Source organism: Nelumbo lutea, chromosome 4 (assembly GCF_056320005.1).
Source record: "Nelumbo lutea isolate HS-2025 chromosome 4, American lotus-T2T, whole genome shotgun sequence".
NCBI classification, from domain to species: domain Eukaryota; kingdom Viridiplantae; phylum Streptophyta; class Magnoliopsida; order Proteales; family Nelumbonaceae; genus Nelumbo; species Nelumbo lutea.
The window spans coordinates 17,723,356-17,746,079 of record NC_142687.1 but is presented as its reverse complement, the minus strand read 5'-3'; the positions used below and the strand labels follow the sequence as shown (position 1 = coordinate 17,746,079).

The 22,724-nt window shown below is 37.9% G+C and overlaps 1 protein-coding gene across 2 annotated transcripts; it reads right to left on the bottom strand.

The window, feature by feature from the left end:
* Nucleotides 1–17,790: 17,790 nt before the first annotated feature.
* LOC148854271 (cyclic dof factor 2-like) lies at nt 17,791–21,558 on the bottom strand. Of its 2 annotated transcripts, XM_088986758.1 has the most exons (3): nt 21,332–21,558; nt 21,009–21,220; nt 17,791–19,556 (listed from the first exon to the last, which is right to left on the bottom strand). In XM_088986758.1, exons 1-3 carry the CDS (start codon nt 21,501–21,503, stop codon nt 18,240–18,242), a joined length of 1,701 nt encoding a protein of 566 aa, XP_088842884.1. In that variant the 5' UTR covers nt 21,504–21,558; the 3' UTR covers nt 17,791–18,239. The 2 variants fall into 2 exon arrangements, with proteins under 2 accessions (XP_088842884.1, XP_088842885.1); XM_088986759.1 differs by having other exon boundaries at nt 21,009–21,374.
* Nucleotides 21,559–22,724: the final 1,166 nt, after the last annotated feature.

The window sequence follows — 22,724 nt, the reverse complement described above, 5'->3', positions numbered from 1 at the left end:
TTGAGATCAAGTTTCTTACGTAGAAATGCAGAAGTAGACCAGGCTTTGAGCTTGGCCCATAAATATTTTACCCGTTTTTGGATTGGGGTTCTGGGTTAGGCCCATTTAAAAAATTTGGCAAAAATAAGTCCGAACCCAGACCATTAACAGATCAATGCAGATGAAATATAATTGTGTAATGCTTTCGACTTCTTTTCCAAATAAATGGGTAAGTGTATTTATCCATGTTTTTTTTTTTATTTCTCAGCTAAATAAGGCAATGATCATTTTAGCCTAAAAAATCCAATATTAAAAGAGACATTTTTGTTCTATTCAAGTTTGACAATTTCCCCCCAGATAGAAAAGGAGATAGATATCACTTACCCAAGAAAATAAAATTTCCATGATCCCCACATAAATATGAAAAAAGAACATATATTTTTTGGTTAATAAAAACCAAAATCCCATTGATCAACTTTTCTCTCTTTCAAACTCCAAAAAGATAATACCCCCTAAAATTTATCCTTCTTCTGCCTTCTAGACACCTCCAGAGTAGAATTGTAACTTGGGTGGATTCGGGTTGAGCATTTGATTGGTCCAAGCGCCTGTACTTACCTTCGAGAGGCTACTGTTACAGATTTCTATTTATAACATATGTACCTTCGGTGAAATTATTGTTAGTGGGGACCTTAATAGAACTGGTCTACATGTGCCATTTTTATCTTTTAATGACAAAGTTAACCTTAACCAACCAGTCTATTTTATTAATTATTTTTACATAATAAAAATACCCTTGGTTTATTTTGTTTACCCTATTTCATTGACTATTTCATGTTAACCCATCTCACAACCCACCACCCATTCCTTTTATCCATCGAGAGGTTCATTTTGAGCGTATGGATAAGCCTATTTTTGGAAAATTGGTTCAAAATATGGAATTTGAATGGAGGGACATAATTGTAATCTTACAAAACCTTGGTTTCCAATGGAAAATGTCCAATAAGAGATCATTGGAGTCATTAAAAAGTAAGAGTAAGTTTAAGAGAATAAAAAACTGGAGTGTCTTAAATAAATAAAATTACTATTGTGAACTTGGATCCGATATAAAACCACTACAGTCATATCGGGTTACGGATTGGCAGTCAGATGGTCCCATTAACCACTCATCTTGTTCAAATAAAAATAAAATAAAATGAACAAATTAAAAGAATAGAACATTAAAAAAGCTACGATCCGAGTCAGACAACACAGATAACAGATATGTAGAAGCCTATTTCCTGTTTCACAGAAGGCCCTTGTGAAGGCTAAAAAAGAAAAGAAGAAAACAATAGACAGCCCATAAGAATGGACCGACGAATTGCTGTGTTAATGTCAAAAATTAAAAGAGTACAACGTATAAAATCACAATCAATAAATTAAGGTTGTGTTTAGATAAACTTTAAAGCCCAAGAAGAGCACGAAGCCCAACTTTAGGGTTTGTGCTTCTGACATTAAAAATGTTTTGACTTTAAATTATTATAATTTAAAAAGTAACTCCTATCAAACGGTCAAAGAACTTTTTGGCTTATTTTTATAATTCCCACAGCCCAAAACTCAAGAATAAGAAAAAAATTTAAAAAGGTTTCAAATTGAGTTTGATCTTTGGTAGTTACGTAACTCGGCCTACTTAGTCTTAGTCATTGAGTCGAGACAATAACTGGTTAATCACTTTGTACAGTTAAAGGACCTAGCTTACAAAATCTTCTTACTGGGTCTACTAGAAAATGAGGTTTAATCCATAAAATAAATTCCCGGTTCAGGTTTTGTTCCATTTTCCTCTATCAGGCCTCTGGATAAGATGGATGATTGACATTATGGGCTGAGAGTTGCATCCCTAACACAGCCCAATTTTAAAATGATTTGACTTCACATTGGCGTGCATCGAAAACTGCTGATCCATCTTGATATTGGGCTTTTCGTTAGTAACATTGATAAGTCAAAGTCGTTCTTCATAGTTTTGTAGCGTAGTGGCTTCATGATTTCAGTTCTAGAGCCTTCCAATTTGCTTGAAGGCACAGCTAATATTATTTTCATTCATTTGCAACCACAGTTAAGTAATGATTTTTTTTTTTTTTTTTTTTAAGAAACCAAATGGCGAATGCAGTGCAAGATAAAAATAATCGCGCTTATTAGCAATCCTTGTAAAGTTAGGAATCATGAAACCAGGTTGGTTCTTCAATACATTATTTGATAAATGTGGGTTGTTAACGTATAAAATGTTGTGATTACAAAGTGGTTGGTTTGTTGTGGTAAATGAACTCAAATTAGCTGTCTCCAAAACTTCAAACACTAAAATATTACTTGAAAAAATAATAAGAATAAGAAAATATAATCTGGTTTTATTCCCTTAACGTCGAAAGATATATTTTGTTGCATCAGTGCAGGGTATCAATAGAATGAATTAACGCGTACCCATTTTAACAAAACACAATGAATAATAAATTAAATAGGTAAATTTTATTAAAAGAAATACTACGCTGGGTTGGGTAATGGGTATCCTCATTTATACTATATATATAAAGTAAAAAGTAAAGTGGTTCATCTTAGCATCTTTCTTTCTCTAAACCCTATTTTTTTCTTTATTTCTCTGTCCCCTTTCCCTGCCCCTTTTTTGCTTGAAGAATAGATTTTTGGGCGGGGACAGGTTTTGTAATTCTACAACCCATTTTGGTACCAGTAGGTCACGGTATTAGGCTAAACCTGATCCTCCCTAACCTGCATATTATTGAAAAGCAAATGAATTTTATCTATTAGGTGTTGAATTTAATAATTATTTGAATTTTATGTGAAGGATAATTGATAGCCTATGTGTTTTTTACATGTCTTAATCAAATAATTGAAAATTTTGTTGTTTGTTTATGTTATTTTACTTATTTGTTGTTTTTATGTAATAAAAAAATAATAAGAAATTATACAAGGGTTCAAAGCCAACCCACCCTATCCTTGAATGCTGGGAGGGGTTGGGTTGGGGAGAGTTTTGCATTTTCATGTGTAGGGAGGGTTTGGATTCTCAAAATCAAACCCGCTATGGGTTTTGGTGCAAATATGGGTTGGGTGGTTTCAAAAGACAGATAGGGTTTAGAATTTACAAAACCCTTCTTGAACCTACTCTGTTGCCATTCCTAAGCCTATCTTATCCTTCCACTTCATCTTTCCTCTCAACTATTCAAATCTTAAATCTCTCTTTGTCTGTCTCTCTCTCTCTCTTTCAATCACCTACATCATATGATCATCTCCTCTCCTAAAATTTTTCCCAAACTATCTCCCTCTCCTAAAACATTTTCTCATCTATCCCACATTCCCAACAAACCATCTAAATCTAATGTCTCTTTCCCTCCCCCTATCTCTTTGTCTATCTATTTCTATCTCTACCTCTCTCCACCTTCTAAATACATGCATTTTATTTTTCATTAATGTATTAAAAATACTAATGTTTAAGTTAAAACTTTAACATTGAAATAAGATGAGTAAAAAAATCTAAAATACTAATATTAGAAAACAATAAATAATGCGATAAGACAAATAATAAATGTAAAGTAATAAAATATAATAATTAATTAAACATCTTATTATAATTATAAATAATAAGAAGATAAGGTAGAAAAGTGGAGCGTTGACTTTGAGAGTTGGAGGCCTAATGCTTTTACTGTAGTACATTGGCTTGGCCGTTCTTACAAGTTACAACTTTCATTTTCCTCCAGATTTAATCTGAAGCCATTTCACATCACTGTGGGATTATATCTTCTTTAAATTTAGAATTCAGTCCACTTCAGGATTTTAATTCGATTTTTGGGTTCTATTTATCAATAACTCCACCTATGATTTAATACCCCTGTTGACAACAGTTAGAACCACATCAACGTACGGGTCATTGTTAATTTTGCATCCTAGTAGTGAGATGGGCACACTTTGCAGGTTGTTTAATGCAGTTGGTGATGACAGAGAAGATCCAATGGCTGCGATCTTCCACCATCCTTTCTGCATTGATGAACTTTGAGCGAAACTACAAGTAGAAGCTATATTTGATGATGGGCCGTCCACGTCTTAATTTCAATAAGAAACGCATTTTATGGATCACAGAAGGCTGCGTCTTACGGGGCCTTGGGGACTCGATCACTAAACTGGAATCACATCATTCGGGCAAATGAAAGTTTTCTGATCTCGGAGCTAACCGTATTATGGAAGATGCCAATTGTGTGTGCAGTTGAATTGAGCCGAGTTCAGCCGCACTTCGTCATGTACTCATGTCTCGGTTCGGTTCAGCTAATATATATATTTTTTATATTTAAGTTGGAGTGCGATTTGTGAGCCATCATTTGTTTTCTGTGAAAGATAAATAAATTTATGTTTCTACTTTGTATTAGTGGGTCGTGTTGCTGCCAAATCTGGAGTTAAGGGTAATTTGGTAACTTTCAAAGTTAAATGGCCAACGGTCTCACTTGTAAGGAATGAAAAGATGTTAAAGGCCCTAGGAATTTTTTCAGCGGTGTGGACTCTATATTAAGCCGAGGTCACAGCAAGAGCAAAGAGAGAGAACTCAAGTGTGTACATGTGTATCTATACCTTAGGTTTTGGTGCCTTTTTATCCTGGGAGAGCAGTAATGGGTAGTCAGTAATTGTCTCGTGAAAGTCGGTCATGAGTGCAGCTGTTATAAGGACGACAACCGAGTGTTACCCAGCCATAAGTGCATTAGGAGAGAGTAAAATTCGAGATCGTAACACCTGTAATAAATGTTTCCACAGTAAATGATTCGGGGAAGTTACGACAATGCCCCTAATTGAGGTCGAGGTTACGAGATTGCCCTTGGATGGTGCCACATGTGGTCACATGGTGAAGCGGACGATCATACCCACATCACTTGCCCCACTCTTGAGGCTGAGGTCGAGGTTGAGTTCAACGTTTGATCATTCGTTTAGGCCTCGTCCTTGGCCAAAGGGAGTAGAAGGAAGGTTAAGAAATCTTCCAAAGTCTTCGACCATCAGAGAGTCGATGCTGTTGGGGAAGCGTGGGCATTTGTTGGCAAGCAACCGTGATTGGGATGGGTAAATGCATCGGTTTGTCGTTTCGTATTTCAAGGTCAGTTCCATGTGGTGGTCGTTGGTGGGCAGTTGAGGTGGCACATTGGTGACCGTTGGATGGAACAAATCTGGGTCATTCATTTATGTTTAAAAGGAGAGGAGGGTTGCGGCTTGTGGGCCGAGTGTGACCAAAAGAGTGAAGGCTCCATTGATGAGAGTACTAGGTCCATAAGGCTGAGGGACGATGCCCTTAGCTCCAATCATATTGATGTATAGATCCGTTTATTGTAAATGAGTAAAAGTACATAATTGATTCGTATTATATTTGGTGTGTTTATGAAAAATTACCCTTAAACTGGACACTTATGAGACTCGTGTTAGTTTAGAATGTTCTCAGCCGTTGGATAGACTTGTGGAAGTTTATCCTGCCAAGGCTGACACTAATGTGCTGCCAATAGATTGGAGTAGCTTGTCTCAGCTGATAGGATTAGACCCGAAGCACATGTAGTGTGTGTTTGTTTGAAATGCTGAACCCAAACCATTTTCCAATTATGCACTGTACCTTGGAGACTGGTGGGCTAAACTAGAAAGTTACACCTAACCCCTTGACTTGATTGTGGTATTGCACTGGGTGTCGGATTGAGCTATCTTTGATATGCCAATCAGTGAGATCCTTAGAGGGGGTCAAAACCTGGGTATGTTGGGGCAGTCTGAGAATTCACTCGAGTGGGTGATCACAGTGACAAGATCAACCCCTTTGTCGGATAAAGTGAATGATTGGGACTGCACTCTCTCTGATGGAAACAAAAAACGAGTGCAACACTGTACCTTGCAGCCGAGGGAAAGGTCCTCACTTGTCAGGCAATGTTTGATCATTAAGGGCTAAGAGATTAAGTGTAAGACCATTTAAGGTTGTAATACCTGATGGGCTAATCTCACTTAAGACCATTTTCCTTGGGACTTCATAAGATGGCTGGACTCAATGACCATTTAGTGTAAATGTTGGGCCCATTGAGAACCCATACTATATGGACTCAGGGGTTTACTATGTTTAGTAGTGAATTCGGCCAGGTTTTGTCACAGAAGGTAGGCTGAACCCATATGGCTTTTGTGAGGTCAATGTTAGGGTCCCACGCCACACAAAGAGAGCCAAGTTAGCCAGCAATTAATAAAGGGACATGAGCCAACTACTTAATGGGCTTAAAGCCCAAGGATTAATTGGATTAATTAGCATGGGCGAATTTGGGTATGGATATGGGTTTGGATCAACAGATAATGATAAGAGGATAAGTCTTATCCACTTAAGGAGTTCAAATCCAAATAAAGATTTGGATTAGAAAACTCCTAATTAGATTAGGAGATCGACTCTTTAAAGATCTATATAATTAGAGGAGGGCGAACTGCTCCAAGTTTAGACGCCACTCTCAGTTCTCCCTCTCTCCTTCTGCTCTTTCTGCTCTAACCCTATTTCGACCTCCATTCTTGAACTGATAGAGATTAGTTCTGATTCTAATTTTTGCAAGAAAATATCAGATCATACTCATGCTCATTTCCCTTGCTTGGTCCAAGCTGTTGGATTGCAGTTCTTGTTGAAGGACTGCATTCCTAGTTCATCTCAAGCTGCGCCATCGTCAATGGAAGCGGGTTTTGGTACCCTCTTTAGGCGTGAACACCTACTTTGGGAGCTACGCGTGTGGATTCTGTATCAGGTATTCCCTTCCATTTCTTTTGGTTTCAGATCTGGTCCGGTTTGGTGCAAAACGATCCTTGAAAAACGCAGTTTTTTTAAACTAGGAATATGATTCCTAGAAGGGAGAAAAGAAATTTTTGAAATTTCACCCAACCACGCTGCATAGTTCGGCCATCCATATGATGGATCTCCCTTTCCTTCGACCCTTAAGGTCTTGTAGAGGTGCCTCTGAGAGGTGATGCCCCGGGTGGTTCCTTGGTAGTGCACTCGGTGACTGTTGACGAGGAAGAGGCTAAGGGGAAGACTAATGAGGGGGAGCCAGGGGCTAAAGACCGAAGGATGAGGCTGACATGCTTCGACTTAGATAGTGTCCTTGGAAGGGAAGATATTTTGAATGTTGCCGAGAAGTACTTCATACCTGAGGACTATAAGGGTAGAGTCCCTTGGTCCGCGATAGGTCGTGGTTTTGCAAGGAGGGCAAGGTGTGCGTCCATGAGCACTACTTTCAGTTTGGGTTGTGTTTCCCGTTGCATCCCCTTATCCTTGAGTTGTTGAATCACTATAGGATTACTCTTAGCCAGGTTGCCCCCAACGCAGTTAGGACCATTATTGTTGTCCTTGTAGTAGCCCATAGCTGAGGGATTTTGATGATGGTGTTCGTAATTTATTTTCCTTGAGAAAGCACCTTGAGGGCAAGGGACTATGGTATTTCCCGGGCCGATAGGGTAAAGTAGTAGATAACCCGTCATCTGTTCACAACTAGAAGAAAGGATTTTTTCTTCATGAGGTGCCTTGAGGGTTAGTTTTTTAGGACTAATTGGGGGAACCCTGATGTGGTGGCTAAGAGGATTGCACCACACTACAACGATGGGGAGAAAGCGTTGTTGTATCAGCCTCGACTGGGCAGGACAGGGGTTAGTTTTTTAGGTCTAATTGGGGGAACCCAGATGTGGTGGCTAAGAGGATTGCACCACACTACAGCAATGGGGAGAAAGTGTTGTTGCATCAGCTTTGACTGGGCAGGGTGATACATGCCAAGCCATTGGTGAAGGAGGTGGCATTGGTGAAGTGCCACCCCCTGGTAGGCACAATCCCATTGTTTGTAGTCAGGTGACTTTTGCTTTGTTTCCTTCACTAGCCAAAATTTTCCCTTGTCTGACATTCCCATTGTCTTCCTTTTAACACTTTACTTCCCACAAAGGGCACCAATTGTTGCTACCAAATGACCGAGGGTCCCACTTACAAGAAGTGAAAAGATGTTAGAGGCCTCAGGAGTTTTCTTAGGGCTGTGGACTTCGACAGTTAAGTTAGTCAAGGACTGATGGTAAGCCAAGGTCACAACAAGAGCAAGGAGGGGGAGCTCAAGTGTGTGTGTGTGTGTGTGTGTGTGTGTCTATACCTTTGGCTTTGGTGCCCTTTTATAGTTGTAGTCGCTTGGGAGAGCAGTAATGGGCAGTTGGTAATTGTCCCATGAAAGTTGGTGATGAATGCAACTATTACAGGGATGATGGCCAAGTGTTACCCCACCATAAGTGTGCTGGGAGAGAGTAAAGCCGAGATTGTAACTGTTGTTATGGGGAAGCTACGACAATGCCCCTAGCTGAAGTCGAGGAGATGAGATTGCCCTTGGGTGGTGCCATGTGCCATCACATGGTGAAGTGGCTGATCATACCCACATTAGGTGGTACGGAAAAAATGATTTCCGAGTGGATCATTTACCTAAGCAAGTAATACCCCCTTAGACTTGTAAATCACTTACCCATTCACATTGAAAATATTGTCCCTTCAATAATATCACTTTTTTGAAAAAAAAAATAGTCATTGTACAACTTGGGGAATAAAAGAACACTTGTAAGCAACCATTGTCAAGGTTCAAAGTATCAGTATCGGGTATCGTATCAAACAATTTAGATACGGATACAGATATAGATATGCTTTGGAAATTCATGGATACGGATGAAAGATATGAAAACACATGAATACGCTAGAAAAATGATAAAAAAAATCGTAAATACATCAATTACACTAATTTTGAAAGTCAAAATAACCACAAATAAAGCATAAATACATAAAAAAAATATATTACTAAAATAACAAGATGCATGAATACCATACAATTTTGTTGATAATATATTTTAATTATTATATTTTAATTACTATAGGATTATTTTCTATTTTTACTTTTCAAAATTAACAAATATTCAATTTTCAAATGTTTGATAATATCAAAATTACTGTCATATGAAATTTATAATTTTTCTAAGATACATGTATTATTATCATATTTCACTTTTAATCTTAACTAAAAATATATCAAAATTATTAAAATTTCTAATACACATATCATAAGAAATTCATAATTTTTAATTATTAAAGTAATGATTCCATTATTAACATTTTTATTTTCTATAGATTTTTCTGAAATGACAGTCCATTATTTATATAAATTTAAATTAGTGGATTTGATAAATTTAATTGAATATTATATTCTTGAATACTTTGTAAACAATATTTTTAATTTTTGTAAATAATAAATATGTTATTTTTTAGTCCAAATTAAAATATCAATGAATAATTTATTAACAAATATTAAAGTTTGAAGATACATATAATGTACAAATTTATTAATTTTAAGTACTAAAATAATTATCTATTACTAATATTTTATTTGTATAAACTTTTTTAGAGTAAAAAACAAATTTTGATAGAAATGTAAATTTGATAGATTGTTTACTTCATTAATGTTTATAAAATAATGATTTTAATATATATATTTTTTTTATTTTAAGTTAGAATTGTTGAACATAAACATATAGTATTTGTCTTACTAGGTCCATGTTAATGGTAAAGGTAATAAATTTTTGTTTTATTTCACTTAATATCACAAGTTGAATGATGGCATAGTGGCTTATAATTTTAGCACAGAATGGAATGGGTGCCAAGACTTGAGGTCTAATCTTCATAACAGTGCTTTTAAAACAAAACAAGAGATGCGCGTGTATCAGCATATCATGGGCCGATACGTATCATATCGGGGCCTTTCCTATACATCCCTATAGGGGGTGGGGGTGTATTGGGTCAGGCCATGGTTCAAAGGGTAGTTTGGACTTAAACCGACCCCTTTGAACCGGTTTTGAAAAACATAAAACACAAAAAAAAGCACCAATACAAGTCAATATTTAGAACCTTATACTAGTCATAACGTATCTCATATCCATTCTTATCGATACCGATACGATACACTCAATACAAGGCATATTGTATCGATATTTTAATCCTTGGCCATTGTACAATTTTACCTAGAAAACACTTGCCCAGATAAAGTGTATTTGCCTAGGCAAATGACTTATCCAGATATGAATGATGTCTGAATTTTGTTTTCTGTGGTTCAAGTGAAGTTTGAATATATATTATATAAGTTTAAATTTGGTTCAAAAGCTCAAAAAACTAATGTGTTTTTGTATTTATAAGTAGATGAGTATGTATAATTGTTACTCATGTCAAGCTAGTGAGCTTTTGAGCCAATATTTTATTATTCAGGGGCGGAGCCAGGGGGACCCAGGGGAGCCATGGCCCCCCTTATGGTTCAGAAACCCCCCATTGAAAAATAACTTTCCATGTAAATTTTCTCCTCTCCTCACTCTCAATCTCAATGGTTGGCCCCCCCTATGAGCCCATCCATACTTCATTTATGTTTTGGCACCCCTTATAACAATTTCCTGGCTCCACCCTTGTTATTATTTGAATTCAAGTTTGAATAATTAATCAAAAATTGCCCTAACATACAAACTCGACTAGCATCAAGCTCAAGTTTGAATTGTACGATTAAAACACAATTCAGTTTTACCCCTAATTGTGAATCCTAGTGCTTTTCACATAGCAATGGGCTGCATATTCATTTCAAGTTTGAATTCCTTGTTGTCATGGTCGTAGTGGTATATCCAATAAATATAAAATACATAATTTAATATCGTGTGAAGAATATCACTTGTGCCAAGATGGATTACTCATTTTACTTTTTTTGTTCGGCTTTAAAAAGAATTTTTCCTTTTTGTTCTTTTTTTTTAATTTAGGCTCCGTTTGGTTAATGTTATGAAAAGAGAAAAAAGTAATACTCTTGTATATTCTTTCCTTTCGATGTTTGGTGAAATCGACTTTAGTGCTCAGATGACCGTGCTCACCCCGTTCAAACAAACTTTTATAGCCTTGCATTGGAAATAGGGGTGGATTCGAGCCAAGCTGAGCCGAATAGTATGAGGCTCGAGCTCGGCTCGCCAATGTATTATAGGGCTCGAGCACGATTTGAGAAAAAAATTATAAAAATAAAAAATTATATAAAAAATATTTTTATATAATATGTAAATAAATAAGAATTATAATAATTATAATTATAATGTTTTATTAAATATTTTATTTTCTATATATATATATATATATATATATATATATATATATATTCGAGCTCGGCTTGTGGCTCGTGAGTTGAGCTCGAGTAGCTCGTGAAGATCTCGGCTCGTGGCCACTTCTAATTGGAAATATCTCTCCGTGAAAAAAAAAGCATACAAGTACAAAGGTATTCTCAATGCAAGGCTGTAAAGACTATGAGAATGTGTGAGCACGATCCTATGAGCATTGAAACTAATCTCATGTTTAGTTTGTGAGTGTCATAAGATGGATTAAGAAAAAGGTAGGATTACAGTTCTCAATTTTTGGGAAGTATAACCATACCATTTTGATATGTAATAAGTGGGAAAGAGGGGGAAACTTGATCAACATAAAAAACGCCTTCATTGTAGTGTTCTTAAGAGTTAATATTATACAAATGGCCTGTTAATAAATTAATTAATTATTTAATCAAAAATAAATGAAATAATTTAATTAAATTAATAAATTATTTAAAAATATTTTGATGTAAAACATAGGTGGCAAGGTTCAAAGTATTGATACCATACACCATTGATTAAACATATCGTGCTATATCTTGTGGTTGTGCACAATGATACACTTATTTTAAAGGTACTTTTCCAAATTCTTTTTTCTACTAATTAAATAACATAAAAATGGCCTCCTATAAAATTAAAAAAAAAAACTAAAAAAAATTAAAAGAATGACTGTTCAACTCACCCCATGATTCTTAACCCCACTGTATAAGTGGGATGAATCTCGACCGGGGATTGATGCCAAATCCATGGACAAGATGCGGTTTATGAGGGGGAGGGCTAGACCATGGGAAGCTATAATTTCAGATTTCGGCGGCGGAATGCAGTATAGTTTTTACAAAAAGAAGAAGAAGAAGAAGAAGAAGTGAAGGTTCAAAATATTGATTCCACGGGATGCTTTGATTGGTCAAAGCTCTTCCAGAGTTCTAGTGCCATGTCTTTCCAGTATCATAGATTGTCCAACAAGGAGAGAGAAACAGGGCATCTTGGGATCCTAATTATAAACATTACCATGTTTTATATTACTAGTGGAATCGCCCGTGCGATGCACGGGGTATTTGATATTGATGGTGATGTTTGACTATGTTATATATCGGGTATAGATTTGTAATTTATGTTATTTTCTTCAATTTATGTATTTTTTCATAATTATTTTGCAATAATATATATATAATGGGAAAAATATAAAGTTGAGGGTAAAGTTGGAAGTAAAGTTAGAGTGTTTTGACCCAACATATATATATATATATATATAGCAATAGAAGGATAAAAAGAGAATTCAAGGTTCTATGTGAATTGCGAATAGAAGGTTGATGCAAAAGAAAAGAGAAGAGGGAGTTAGAGAGGAGGGTTAGGGTCGATTTATTTATTTTTGAACAAGAAAGCCAAACTGTAAGGTGCTAACTGGTTGATTGTGAAGGCATGCTATTGTTTGTAGCGGAGGCTTGGTATCTAATCTTGCCTGCACCGGGGTTGGGGATGGGCTACCCCTGTTGTGTAGCCCCATGGGCGGGGGTGCAAATGGATTGGATCATGATCCGATCTTAAATTGTTGGATTTAGACATTCTTATTTCAGATTTTTGGATCAGATCGGATCGGATTTGGATCACCTCCTATCCGATCTGAAGGGATCTGATCTAATATATATGTTATATATATTTATATATACTATATATATGTATATATATATATATATATATTGTTTATTTATTCACAATTATATTATTTATATTGCATTTTTGTAAATTTTTAATATTATTTATATTTTATAAAAACATGTATGCATGTTGATGAAAATATCTGAAAAAATACTTGTATTTTTTTGTTTTTTTTATTTATTTAAATAGTTATATTTTCTTTTCCTTTTAATAATGTATTAATATTTTAAAAATTAATTTAGATTGGATCATATTTGGATATCCGACATCTTGATCACATTCAAATTCATTTTGGTATTTATGAAATTCGATCGGATTCGAATATACCCTGATTCAAATCCATTCCTATCCGTTTGCATCCTTACCCATGAAGCCAAAAAATAAAAAGGGAAAATTACATATTAGTACCATATACTTTGGGGATAGTCTCACTTTGGTCCGTGAACTTTAAAACGTGCTAATCTAGTACCTAAACTTTCAAAACGTGCTTATTACCTACCATTGACCAATCATAAGTGGCATGTAAAAGGACACAAATGCCCTTTGAGTGTCATCTGATTTTTTTTATTAACCGGTTCTTTGCACTAGTTCAATATTGATTCTTGAGGAAGAAGATGATGAACAATGTCTTATTTCAAAGGGTAGTTTTGACATTTTTAAAAGTTTTAAGTCACACATGCCATCATGTGATAGAGATAACTGATGGATTGCTAACGACATGGATTAAATTGATATGTTTTGAAAGTTTAAGTATTGGATTGGCACGTTTGAAAGTTCGAGGACCAAAGTGAGAGTAGGCCAAAAGTTAAATTACTAATTTGCGATAGGAATGGTAACGGGGTGGGGCAGGGACGAGGAGCCTCTTCCCGTTCCCATCCTCGCGAAAATCCCCATCCCCGCTAATGGATACAAGTTTATCCCCATCCCTGTCCCAACGGAGATCCCCATTTCTTGTGATTTTTTATAATGTTAACCATTTTGTTTTTGTTTTTTATTTTATTTTAAAAAAATAAAAATAAAATAATTAAAATTTACAATCCTATTAGAAAAGAATCAAAAGATTCAAACATATTCAACCATATTTTTAAAAATATCAATATATAGATATATGTGTACATATATACATATCTAACGTATGCATACATATATACGTATATATTAGTGGAGACCCCATGGGACGGGGATCGAGGTCCCTACGGGGTAGGGAATGCTCTCCCCGTCCCTGCCCCATCCCCACTAATGGGGATGAAAATTTCCCCATCCCCATCTCTGCCCCATTCGGAGTGGATCCCTACGTGGATCGGGGAAATGGGTAAAATTGCTATCCCTAATCTGTGATTTTTCCAAAAAAAAAAAACAGAAATTAAAGACAGACCCAATATAGATTTCTGATTTCCACTATAAAATTATAAACATTCAAAAGGTTAAAAACCCACACTTTATGCACCCATACCCGCTTGAAAATTGGCATCAATTCCGATCTGACACTTACCAAAAATATACTTTAAACCTATAAATTCTGACCCTGGGCTGAACCGTCATTCTCCCAAAAAAACGGCTTTGATCGGTTCTATGTTTCATCCTCATTGGGACTACCGCGATGACCACAGTGAAGTGGCTACAGCAGTTCCTGACTCATTTATTTATCACCTTGAGGTTAAAGCTCTTCTCCTATCATCTCTTTTATGGCTATGTAGATTTTTTCTTTGTTTAAAAGATAAATTTTATATATGGTATATAGGGTAATTTTAGTTAAAAAGCACTTGTTTTCTCAATATATAAACATTTTACTATTTATTTTACAATTATTTCCTAAGCTTTTTTACCAAAAAAAGGTTATACTATTAAAAACAAAATTCCAAATTTTAGATGTGTCCCTTTTATAAAAAATTGGGTTGGGATCGGTTCCACCCTGTCCCAAATCCAGACCCTTGAGAGTTCTAGCTTGAGCCGGTTAGCTAAGAGAGAGAGAGGGAGGCAAATGGGCAAAGATGCCAAAAGGGTCCATGACATCACATTGGTTGGGCCCCAATCCCATGACAACTTAATATAAAAGAGATATGTGGTCTTTCTTTGTCGATGGTGGCACAAAATATCTGTGTTTTATCCCACCACCCCTCCCCCACACAATTGATAGTGGACTGGACGCGTTGTTCTGATTTTGATGTATCGATCAAAATGCAGTAATTTCTGGCTTTGAAATAGAATATCGTTACGCAGATTTCAACAATCTACAGTGTCATCCAAAACCATCCGCAGCTATCAAGATAGAAAGCAAATTTGGTGTCCTTCATTAGGACAAATGGTCCATCTAATTGATTTCTACACTCCAACCGTCTCCAGCTATAGCTTTATTAACACCGTTGTTTTGACGGAGTTTATTTGTCTCAAACAATTACCAATTTAGCATACCTCGTTTAATCTTTTCCACACAACTCTATCCTAGATTCAGTCTTAATTATAATAATTGATGCTGCGTAATCTGGTTGTTCCTAGCTGGTGGTGGCTTAGCTTCCAGTAGACGACGAACGTGAAGAATCTGCACAGAAAGAATTAGAGAACCTGGGGGTACTTACCTGGTGAGTTCGCTCCGATGCTTAATTTAATATGCGCGAGCTGAGAATAATTAGAGAATAAGAGAGCTAGTAAGCAATAAAATGTGCATACCTTTTTCCTGTGTTATTGGGGTTGGTGCCTTTATGTAGGCATTGTTTGGTGTAGGTTTCACGCACCACATCGGAGATTTCCGGGAGGTCGTGCCTAACTGGTCTGAAATCCTCAAAGGTAACTTCCATACACATTGACCATCCTCCGGAACACTCGATACATGGGCCAACTTCCAAGAAACTTGGGAGTGTCGGGATATGTGTGCTGAATTTGTCAATGAGCACGTCTCGTAGGTCGCCACCTGGACCTCAGTTAGGCCGGCACGCCCTCCTACATGGGCCAATTTCCAAGAAACTTGGGAGTGTCGGGATATGTGTGCTGAATTTGTCAACGAGCACGTCTCGTAGGTCGCCACCTGGACCTCAGTTAGGCCGGCACGCCCTCGAGGGAGGTCGCTCCTTGCATCGAGGTCATTTCGGCCAGTGACGAGATGCTGCAGGTCGGCCCTGGACGAGGTGCTTCTAGCCGACCTGAGTTGTGGTCGAGGTCGCTAGTTCGGCATAAAGGTTGGTCGCCAGGTTGGTGCCTGTGCCAGATCGCCAGTTTGGCGCCTATGCTAGGTCGCCAGTTTAGTGTTTATTCCAGGTCGCCAGGTCGGCGCCTGTTCCAGGTCGCCAGTTTAGTGTTTATTCCAGGTCGCCAGGTCGGCGCCTGTTCCAGGTCGCCAGGTCGGGACACCATCATCTTGGCTAAGTTATTGCCTAAATGATTCCGGGTGTCACCGAGTTATTCTAAGATGCCACGTGTGATATTGTCATTGGAGGGACACCATCAACACTGATCATAATGTATTTAATTATTAGTTTACCAGTGAGCACCAAAGAAAAAATTAGTCTTCAATATCTTTCATCCCATGTGGAAAGAGAAAAGAAGAAAAGAAAATGAATAAAAAGGAACAAGGGGGGAGGCGTTGAAAAAGACATTTTCATCAGCTTTCCACCTTTTGGTACCAATTGTATGGATTCTGTGCAATTGAAAAGGAAAGATGCTTGGTGTTTTGTGACAGAAATTCATGTTTATCTGCACAAGTGAGGGCCTACCGGAACTTTTGTTTTTCCCTTTGGGATATGCTCATTCACTTTTATTTCCAACCTTCCCCTTTTCTTTGTCTTGCCCACAAATCACAACGGTGTTCCATCCAGCCGGGCTAGCTATAAGGAATGACTTCTACTGTTTTGGCCGCATCCCAAACCTATATAATTCAATTCTCGCATCTTCTGCAAGCAACCAGACAAGTGAACCAAAGAAACCGTGAGATATATCTTTCACTTGCTTTTGTCGTCTCATCTCATTATCTACCTCCCCTTTCGGGATTTTGAGCCAAGGACCTCAGCTATGGAAAATCAAGCTTATCAACCACAATTTGATGGATTTTTGCATCAGTCATGTAGACGTATATGGCTGTTTTGCTACTTCACCTGTAATCGGAGTGGAAACTCCATCAGTTAATTAAAGACTGAAGAAGGTCTTTAAAAGCCTTTGTCCAATTAGCTCACATGGTCATGGAGTACGTACTACAGAGATCTCTAAACCGTCCTATAAACGAGCAACCTAGAAGTAGAAGATGCCCAAGTAAGGCAGAAGAGTTAAAATCCTCTCAACATTCAAGACTCAAGAAAGAGTTAAATTCTCTGCTTCTCAGTCTCGGGCGAGGCAGCCTACGTCCTCCCCTATTATCCTTTTCCTCTATCTTGTTACAGGGTAGATGTGCAGCGGAAGAAACCCGTGTGGCATCCATGATAAGCATGGTGTGTGTGTAAGGGTCATGTGTGGTCTGATGAACGGCTCCATGGCACTGGATCATGAACTTGTAATTCATGGCAGGGGCTCTGTGTTGGTTCTGACTGGTCCATGGAAAACACCTTTTACGTGCCAAAGGGAGATTGCCATGATGAGAGACGCATGTTGCACCAATGATGTAGGCACTTGTGTGCCAATGATGTGAAGGAAACCACTGGGCCAAAGTACACCCGTGCGCTATGGGCAACGGAGTAACTCAATTAACTTAGACACGGGGCTGGAGTGGTGAATGGTCATGCTTGGGACAGATCCCCATGTGCCAAGCCTCCTTCAATGTGCGTGGCACAGTGTTGGTCCATGCACTGTCCCCATGAGTGTGTATGCACCTATAAGGAATCCTAGTGGCCATTAACAGGGCCACCCTGCAAGGGAATATTGGTCTAAGAATGCCAAGGTTAGGCACCCAAGGAAATTACGTTAAGCTTTTAGAGCCAATAGCAAACATCACTTCTCTCAAAGCAAAATTTATGATAATGCCACTTAACTCGAAGAAATCAATAAGAAAAACTTCTCCGCACTTGGATTCAAAGATTTATTTATTTTTGTTACATCTAACAGTCTCTTACTCCTCCATCCACCTCTTTCTCACTATTTTACACATAGGTATATACATTATATATAAACTCAGCAAACCCTCTGGGGAAACATAAGGACCTCTCTTCAATAAGGAAAAAAAAAAAACACAGCTTTAATTAGTTGACTATTGAATTACTCTAGGATGGCTCTTCCCTCTTCAGGGGAAAATAGAGATGGGTCCTTCTCTGGTATTCCTCTTTCAAGTAAATAGCCTTTACTTGCTAATTTCCACAGAGAGCTTTGTGCTTCAACATGGCCCATGTTACACACAAATATTTGGTGGAAGTTCGTCTCAAATCTCAACCAGTTGGATCCTCCATTTCCCATCTCCTCAGGTGAAGCATTTATACAACAGTTCTTTGGCTTTCCTACTACGATCTCTCCTGGAAAATCAATGACCGAGACAAAGCTGCAGGATTGGCTTGCAATACCTGAGAAGTCTCGGCCATATGATTCTTTTCATCATCACCCTTTGGTTGAAAGACCTTAAGGAGCCCGCCTGCAGTTTTTGAATCGGGCTTGTCGTTCTTAATTCCCAGTGTTGCCCATATGGAGCTCCTTGCAGCCTCACTCGGATCATCAATCCTCAAAGTCTTTGGAATCCATAGGCATTTCTCTGAACTGTTCTGTTTTAGTTGATCTTCTTTCTCTGAATTGCTTGGTTTTAGCACTTTTCCATCTCTTGAATGTTTTCCTAATGGAGAATTAGGACTGGAGCCTGGGCCACCAGGACTGGGAGAAGATGGGGGTTGGGATATCCAGGGGATGTTCCAGGTTCCTGGGACAGTACAGCCCCAATAAGTCGCTGCAGGATAGAAGGATATTGGAAAGCTTGAAGGACAGAAGGCAGGTTGGGGTACAGCAGAGCTCCACTGAGCTGAGTTCCATGGATAAGGCCAAGGAGTACCTGGAAAGTACGGTATTTGAGGAGGAAACCCATGACAATTCCGCATCACTGGCTCTTGTAAACTCACTCTATTTCCTTCTTCTGTATGATTCGATGCAGTGATGGAAGATCCACTTGAGCGATCATCCCCATTTTCTGCTCCAGAGGAAACTGGAATCCTCTGCTCTTCTGGTCTATGAAACCCGTTCCTAGTGGTGCAATTCCGCATTGTCTTCTCTGCGAGGTTCAGAACCGAAGCCATGGATTCACATAGAGGCGCATCAGAGCCAAAGGTGAGAACGGTGCCATTGGGTTTCAACGTTGGGTGGTGAACTCCATCTGGGGCATCAGCTCGACTGGTTTGCAAGGCTTCGGAGGTAGTAATATGCCGGTAGTGTGAGGCAGAGTTCTTGTTCTTGCGACGGCCAGCTCCTACAGGCACATTTCTCATGGTTCCACCGGCCGTCCAGTATCTCTGACAATTCTTACAGAAATGCCGAGGTTGGTTGACATTATAATTGTTATAGTAACAGAACTTGGTATCCATACTATTACAGCGAGGACATGGAAGTATCTTGTCAGGCTTCTTCAGGGTCTTCTCTTGTGGGATACTTGTCTCGCTCTGTTCTTCTTCAGTCTTGCTAGCTTTTGGTGTTGCAGTTTCTTTGTCAACCGAGGGAGTTTTGGGGTTTTCATTTATCACTAGGGAAGTATCATGATCTGTCACCTCTTTCACACTTGCAGGTGGTAAACCATTACCATCCTCCCCTTCAGTCTTGGCGGGTTTTCCTCCTGATTGATCCTGAAATTCAGGACCCAATATCTTCAGTAAGAAAAAAGAATCAACCGTGCAAAAAAAAAAAAGCTAAATTTCAAATAAAACGTGAACATGACAAGCATAATTCGGGTAGCAAAGGGAAAAACGCAGGAAATGTTGATAAAAACCCGCTTTGATGCACAACTTGGGGACGGGGAGTCGAGAGGGTTAAGATGGATGCTGGATTTGATGCATAATTCTTTGATATTTCGTATACAAGGGATGAAGACGAAAAACTTCTATCAAATTTAGTGGAAACACAATTGAGAACTTTTAAAAGATCACAAGTAGTGCATCTACTTTTCTACGGCTTGGTACCTGGTATCAGCTTTTCAGTAGCAATTACAGAGAAAACCAAAGGCTTGGTACAATAATTCCCAAACAGTACAAAGTTGAAGTTGGGGAATAAGAAAAGGAAAGGTTTGTGAAAATCACGCTCGGGAATTTATAGGATATGTTTATCTCTGTACCAGGAGGACAAAGAAAATTAAGTAAATTCAAATAATACATCGTTCACAGAAAATAAAAATGGAAAGAAAGTTTAGCTCGGAAGAAGGAAAGAGTTAGAAGTGGAAGGAAAATTGTCTAGTAGTTGTTAAAGGCAAAGATTTGTCTGTTCAGAGACTCACTGAAAAGGGCGGGAGACGTTTAGACAAAAAAAAAAAAAAAAAAAAAAAAAACAAAACAAAAAATTGTCCGGAGATACTATCGAAAAAACAAACCGGACTTCTCCACAAGAAAAAAAAAAAAAAACTCCAATTATATTAAAGCACAAATTGTCATAGGTCTACCTAGGAACTGGTTCAGCACAGAAATGGTTCTCCGAGACAAAACAGTAATTGAACTGACAGTTGGTAGAACTCAAAAAAGGAGCTTGCTGGGGGAGCGAAAATCAAGCAGACTGGAACTGTAATAGGGCATTAGCTTACCTGAAAATAAGAATACCTTAGGATTTTGAGCAGACCCTCTAACTCTAAGCAGGTAAATGTTAATTAAACAAGAAGATCCAAATGAAGACATCATCAAAACCAAATATTTCCTGTTAAAGCTGTTTTAATTCTCAAAAGTAGACCTAAGTTATCTAAATTTTTAATGAAATACGAGTTGTTGATTGATTCATTTACTGATCAAAATAAGCCTTCATTTTTTTTTCACCCAAAAATTACTAGAAAATCGATTGTGTCAACAAGAAAAGGAATCCTAAAAGCGAGCAGTAGCGAGGGCTAAGTATTTCCAGAAACAAACAAAAGAAACGCAATGTTCAAATCAAACCTCAGTAACAAATCGAACCCAGAATCCCACCAAAGCCAGAATTTCAAAAACAGAGAAAACACAGCCAAGATAACAAACCACGAAATCCCCCCTCCCCCCCCCCCCCCCAAAAAAAAAAAGAAGACCTAGAAGAAAATAAATCGACCCATTTAGTTTTTTACGTACCTTCTCTTCTTCATCTTGTTCTTGCCCCCCTGCTTTCTTTGATTTATTATCTTGCTCCTGAACAGTAGCCGCAGAAGGACGATCTTTATGGAGCTTTTCTTCATTAGCAGCAGCAGCAGCAGCTGTAGGAGCGTCAGAATCGGTGGAGACTGCGGACATCTCGTCGTTTGACATAAGGGGAATCGTCTTCCCAAAGAGCTTAATCGCCGGATCTTTTGGTTCCAACATTTTGGTTGAAGAAAAACGTGGACAGATGTGGGAAATCGAGGAATAAAAATAATCAAATCCGAAAGGCTCGCTCTATGGCTTACAAAGCTAACTACCTGAGTGTTGATTCATGTGCGCCGCTCTGTAGTGTTGTCTAGGGGAAGGGGCTGTAGGAGTAGTGGTCGTCGTCGTCGTTTTGGTTTCGGCGTCGAGTTCGAGGTTGTCGTCGTCGTCGTTGGTCTTGTTGATTTTGGTCCGTTTAACAAGCTGTGTGTGCCACGTAAGCATGGGGGCAATTCTCAGCCACAAGTTCTTGTGGCCTTGAGATCTTCTTACATGATTCCCATCTCTCTCTGTAAAGTGGATGCAACCCCTTCTCTATCCTACTCAGCATCCTCCTCCCTCCCCACCTCAATTCCTCGGCTCTCTCTATTTGCACAATCGCCGATTTGTTGTACCAATATTTTTTCTCCCACCAAAAAAAAAAAGAAAACAGAAAAAAAGATATTTGCTTTTTTTGCTATTTTATTAATTTTCTTCTGATGGGCTTCTCTTTTTCTCTTTAATTTTGTCAATTGGTATAATCTGTTTTTCTTGTGGAAGAAATTGCAAATTGGTCGTCTTAAAAAAAGTAAAATGATAGTAGCAAAAAAAAATAAAAAAGAAAATATGGATACTTATTTTAGCAGCATGGTCCAAACATGTAATAAGGTTTTGGGGTCTTAGATTGTTTGGTAAGTATTTTTGTCTATCATGGCCCACACGGCTATGAAATAAAAGATTTTGGGTAGTGAAAAGAAAGGCAACGTTTTTTTTTTCCATTTTGGGCTTCAATAAGTTTTTTAGGGCATAAGTCTTTCTGTTTCCTATTTTTCATTGTCAAATAAGGAAAAAAAAATTGCTCTTACAATCTTTGAGAAGCCCAAAAGACTTGCCAAACAACTCTAAGTTCAATCCACATTTATAGCATGGGCTTTGTTGCAATTTCTAATTCTTCCTTAAATTGTGTGCCAAGCCACACTATATTAGATACAATTATTTTTGTAAAATTTTTTGCTAAATTACTAAAATATTTTATTCAAAATTTTACTTGACATAGCATTCGAAAGATCTACACCACAGTGTAGAATGCCTTGAGAGATTGTGGTGTGGTTCCAGTAGTATGATTTCAACATACGATAGTGGGGCCTAGTGAAGTCAAATAGCAACGAATGGATGGATTTTTTTTTTTATATTATTGAAAAATGCACCTTAAACTAGGTATAAATGTTGATAAAGCCATAAGTCTCGTCTCAGTTTGGAAGGAATATAAATTCAAATATGTAGAGTGCAAAACCTTACATTTCGTATTATTTTGTATGTATTTGAACCATGGCTTTTAACATTGGACCGGACTGGATGGTTGAACTAGAAAAACCGGGACCGTTTAGGTCGAACGGTTGGACCATTCAAACCGGTAATTGGATCCCTGATCGGTTCGATCTCAATTCGGTTTTAAAAACCATGATT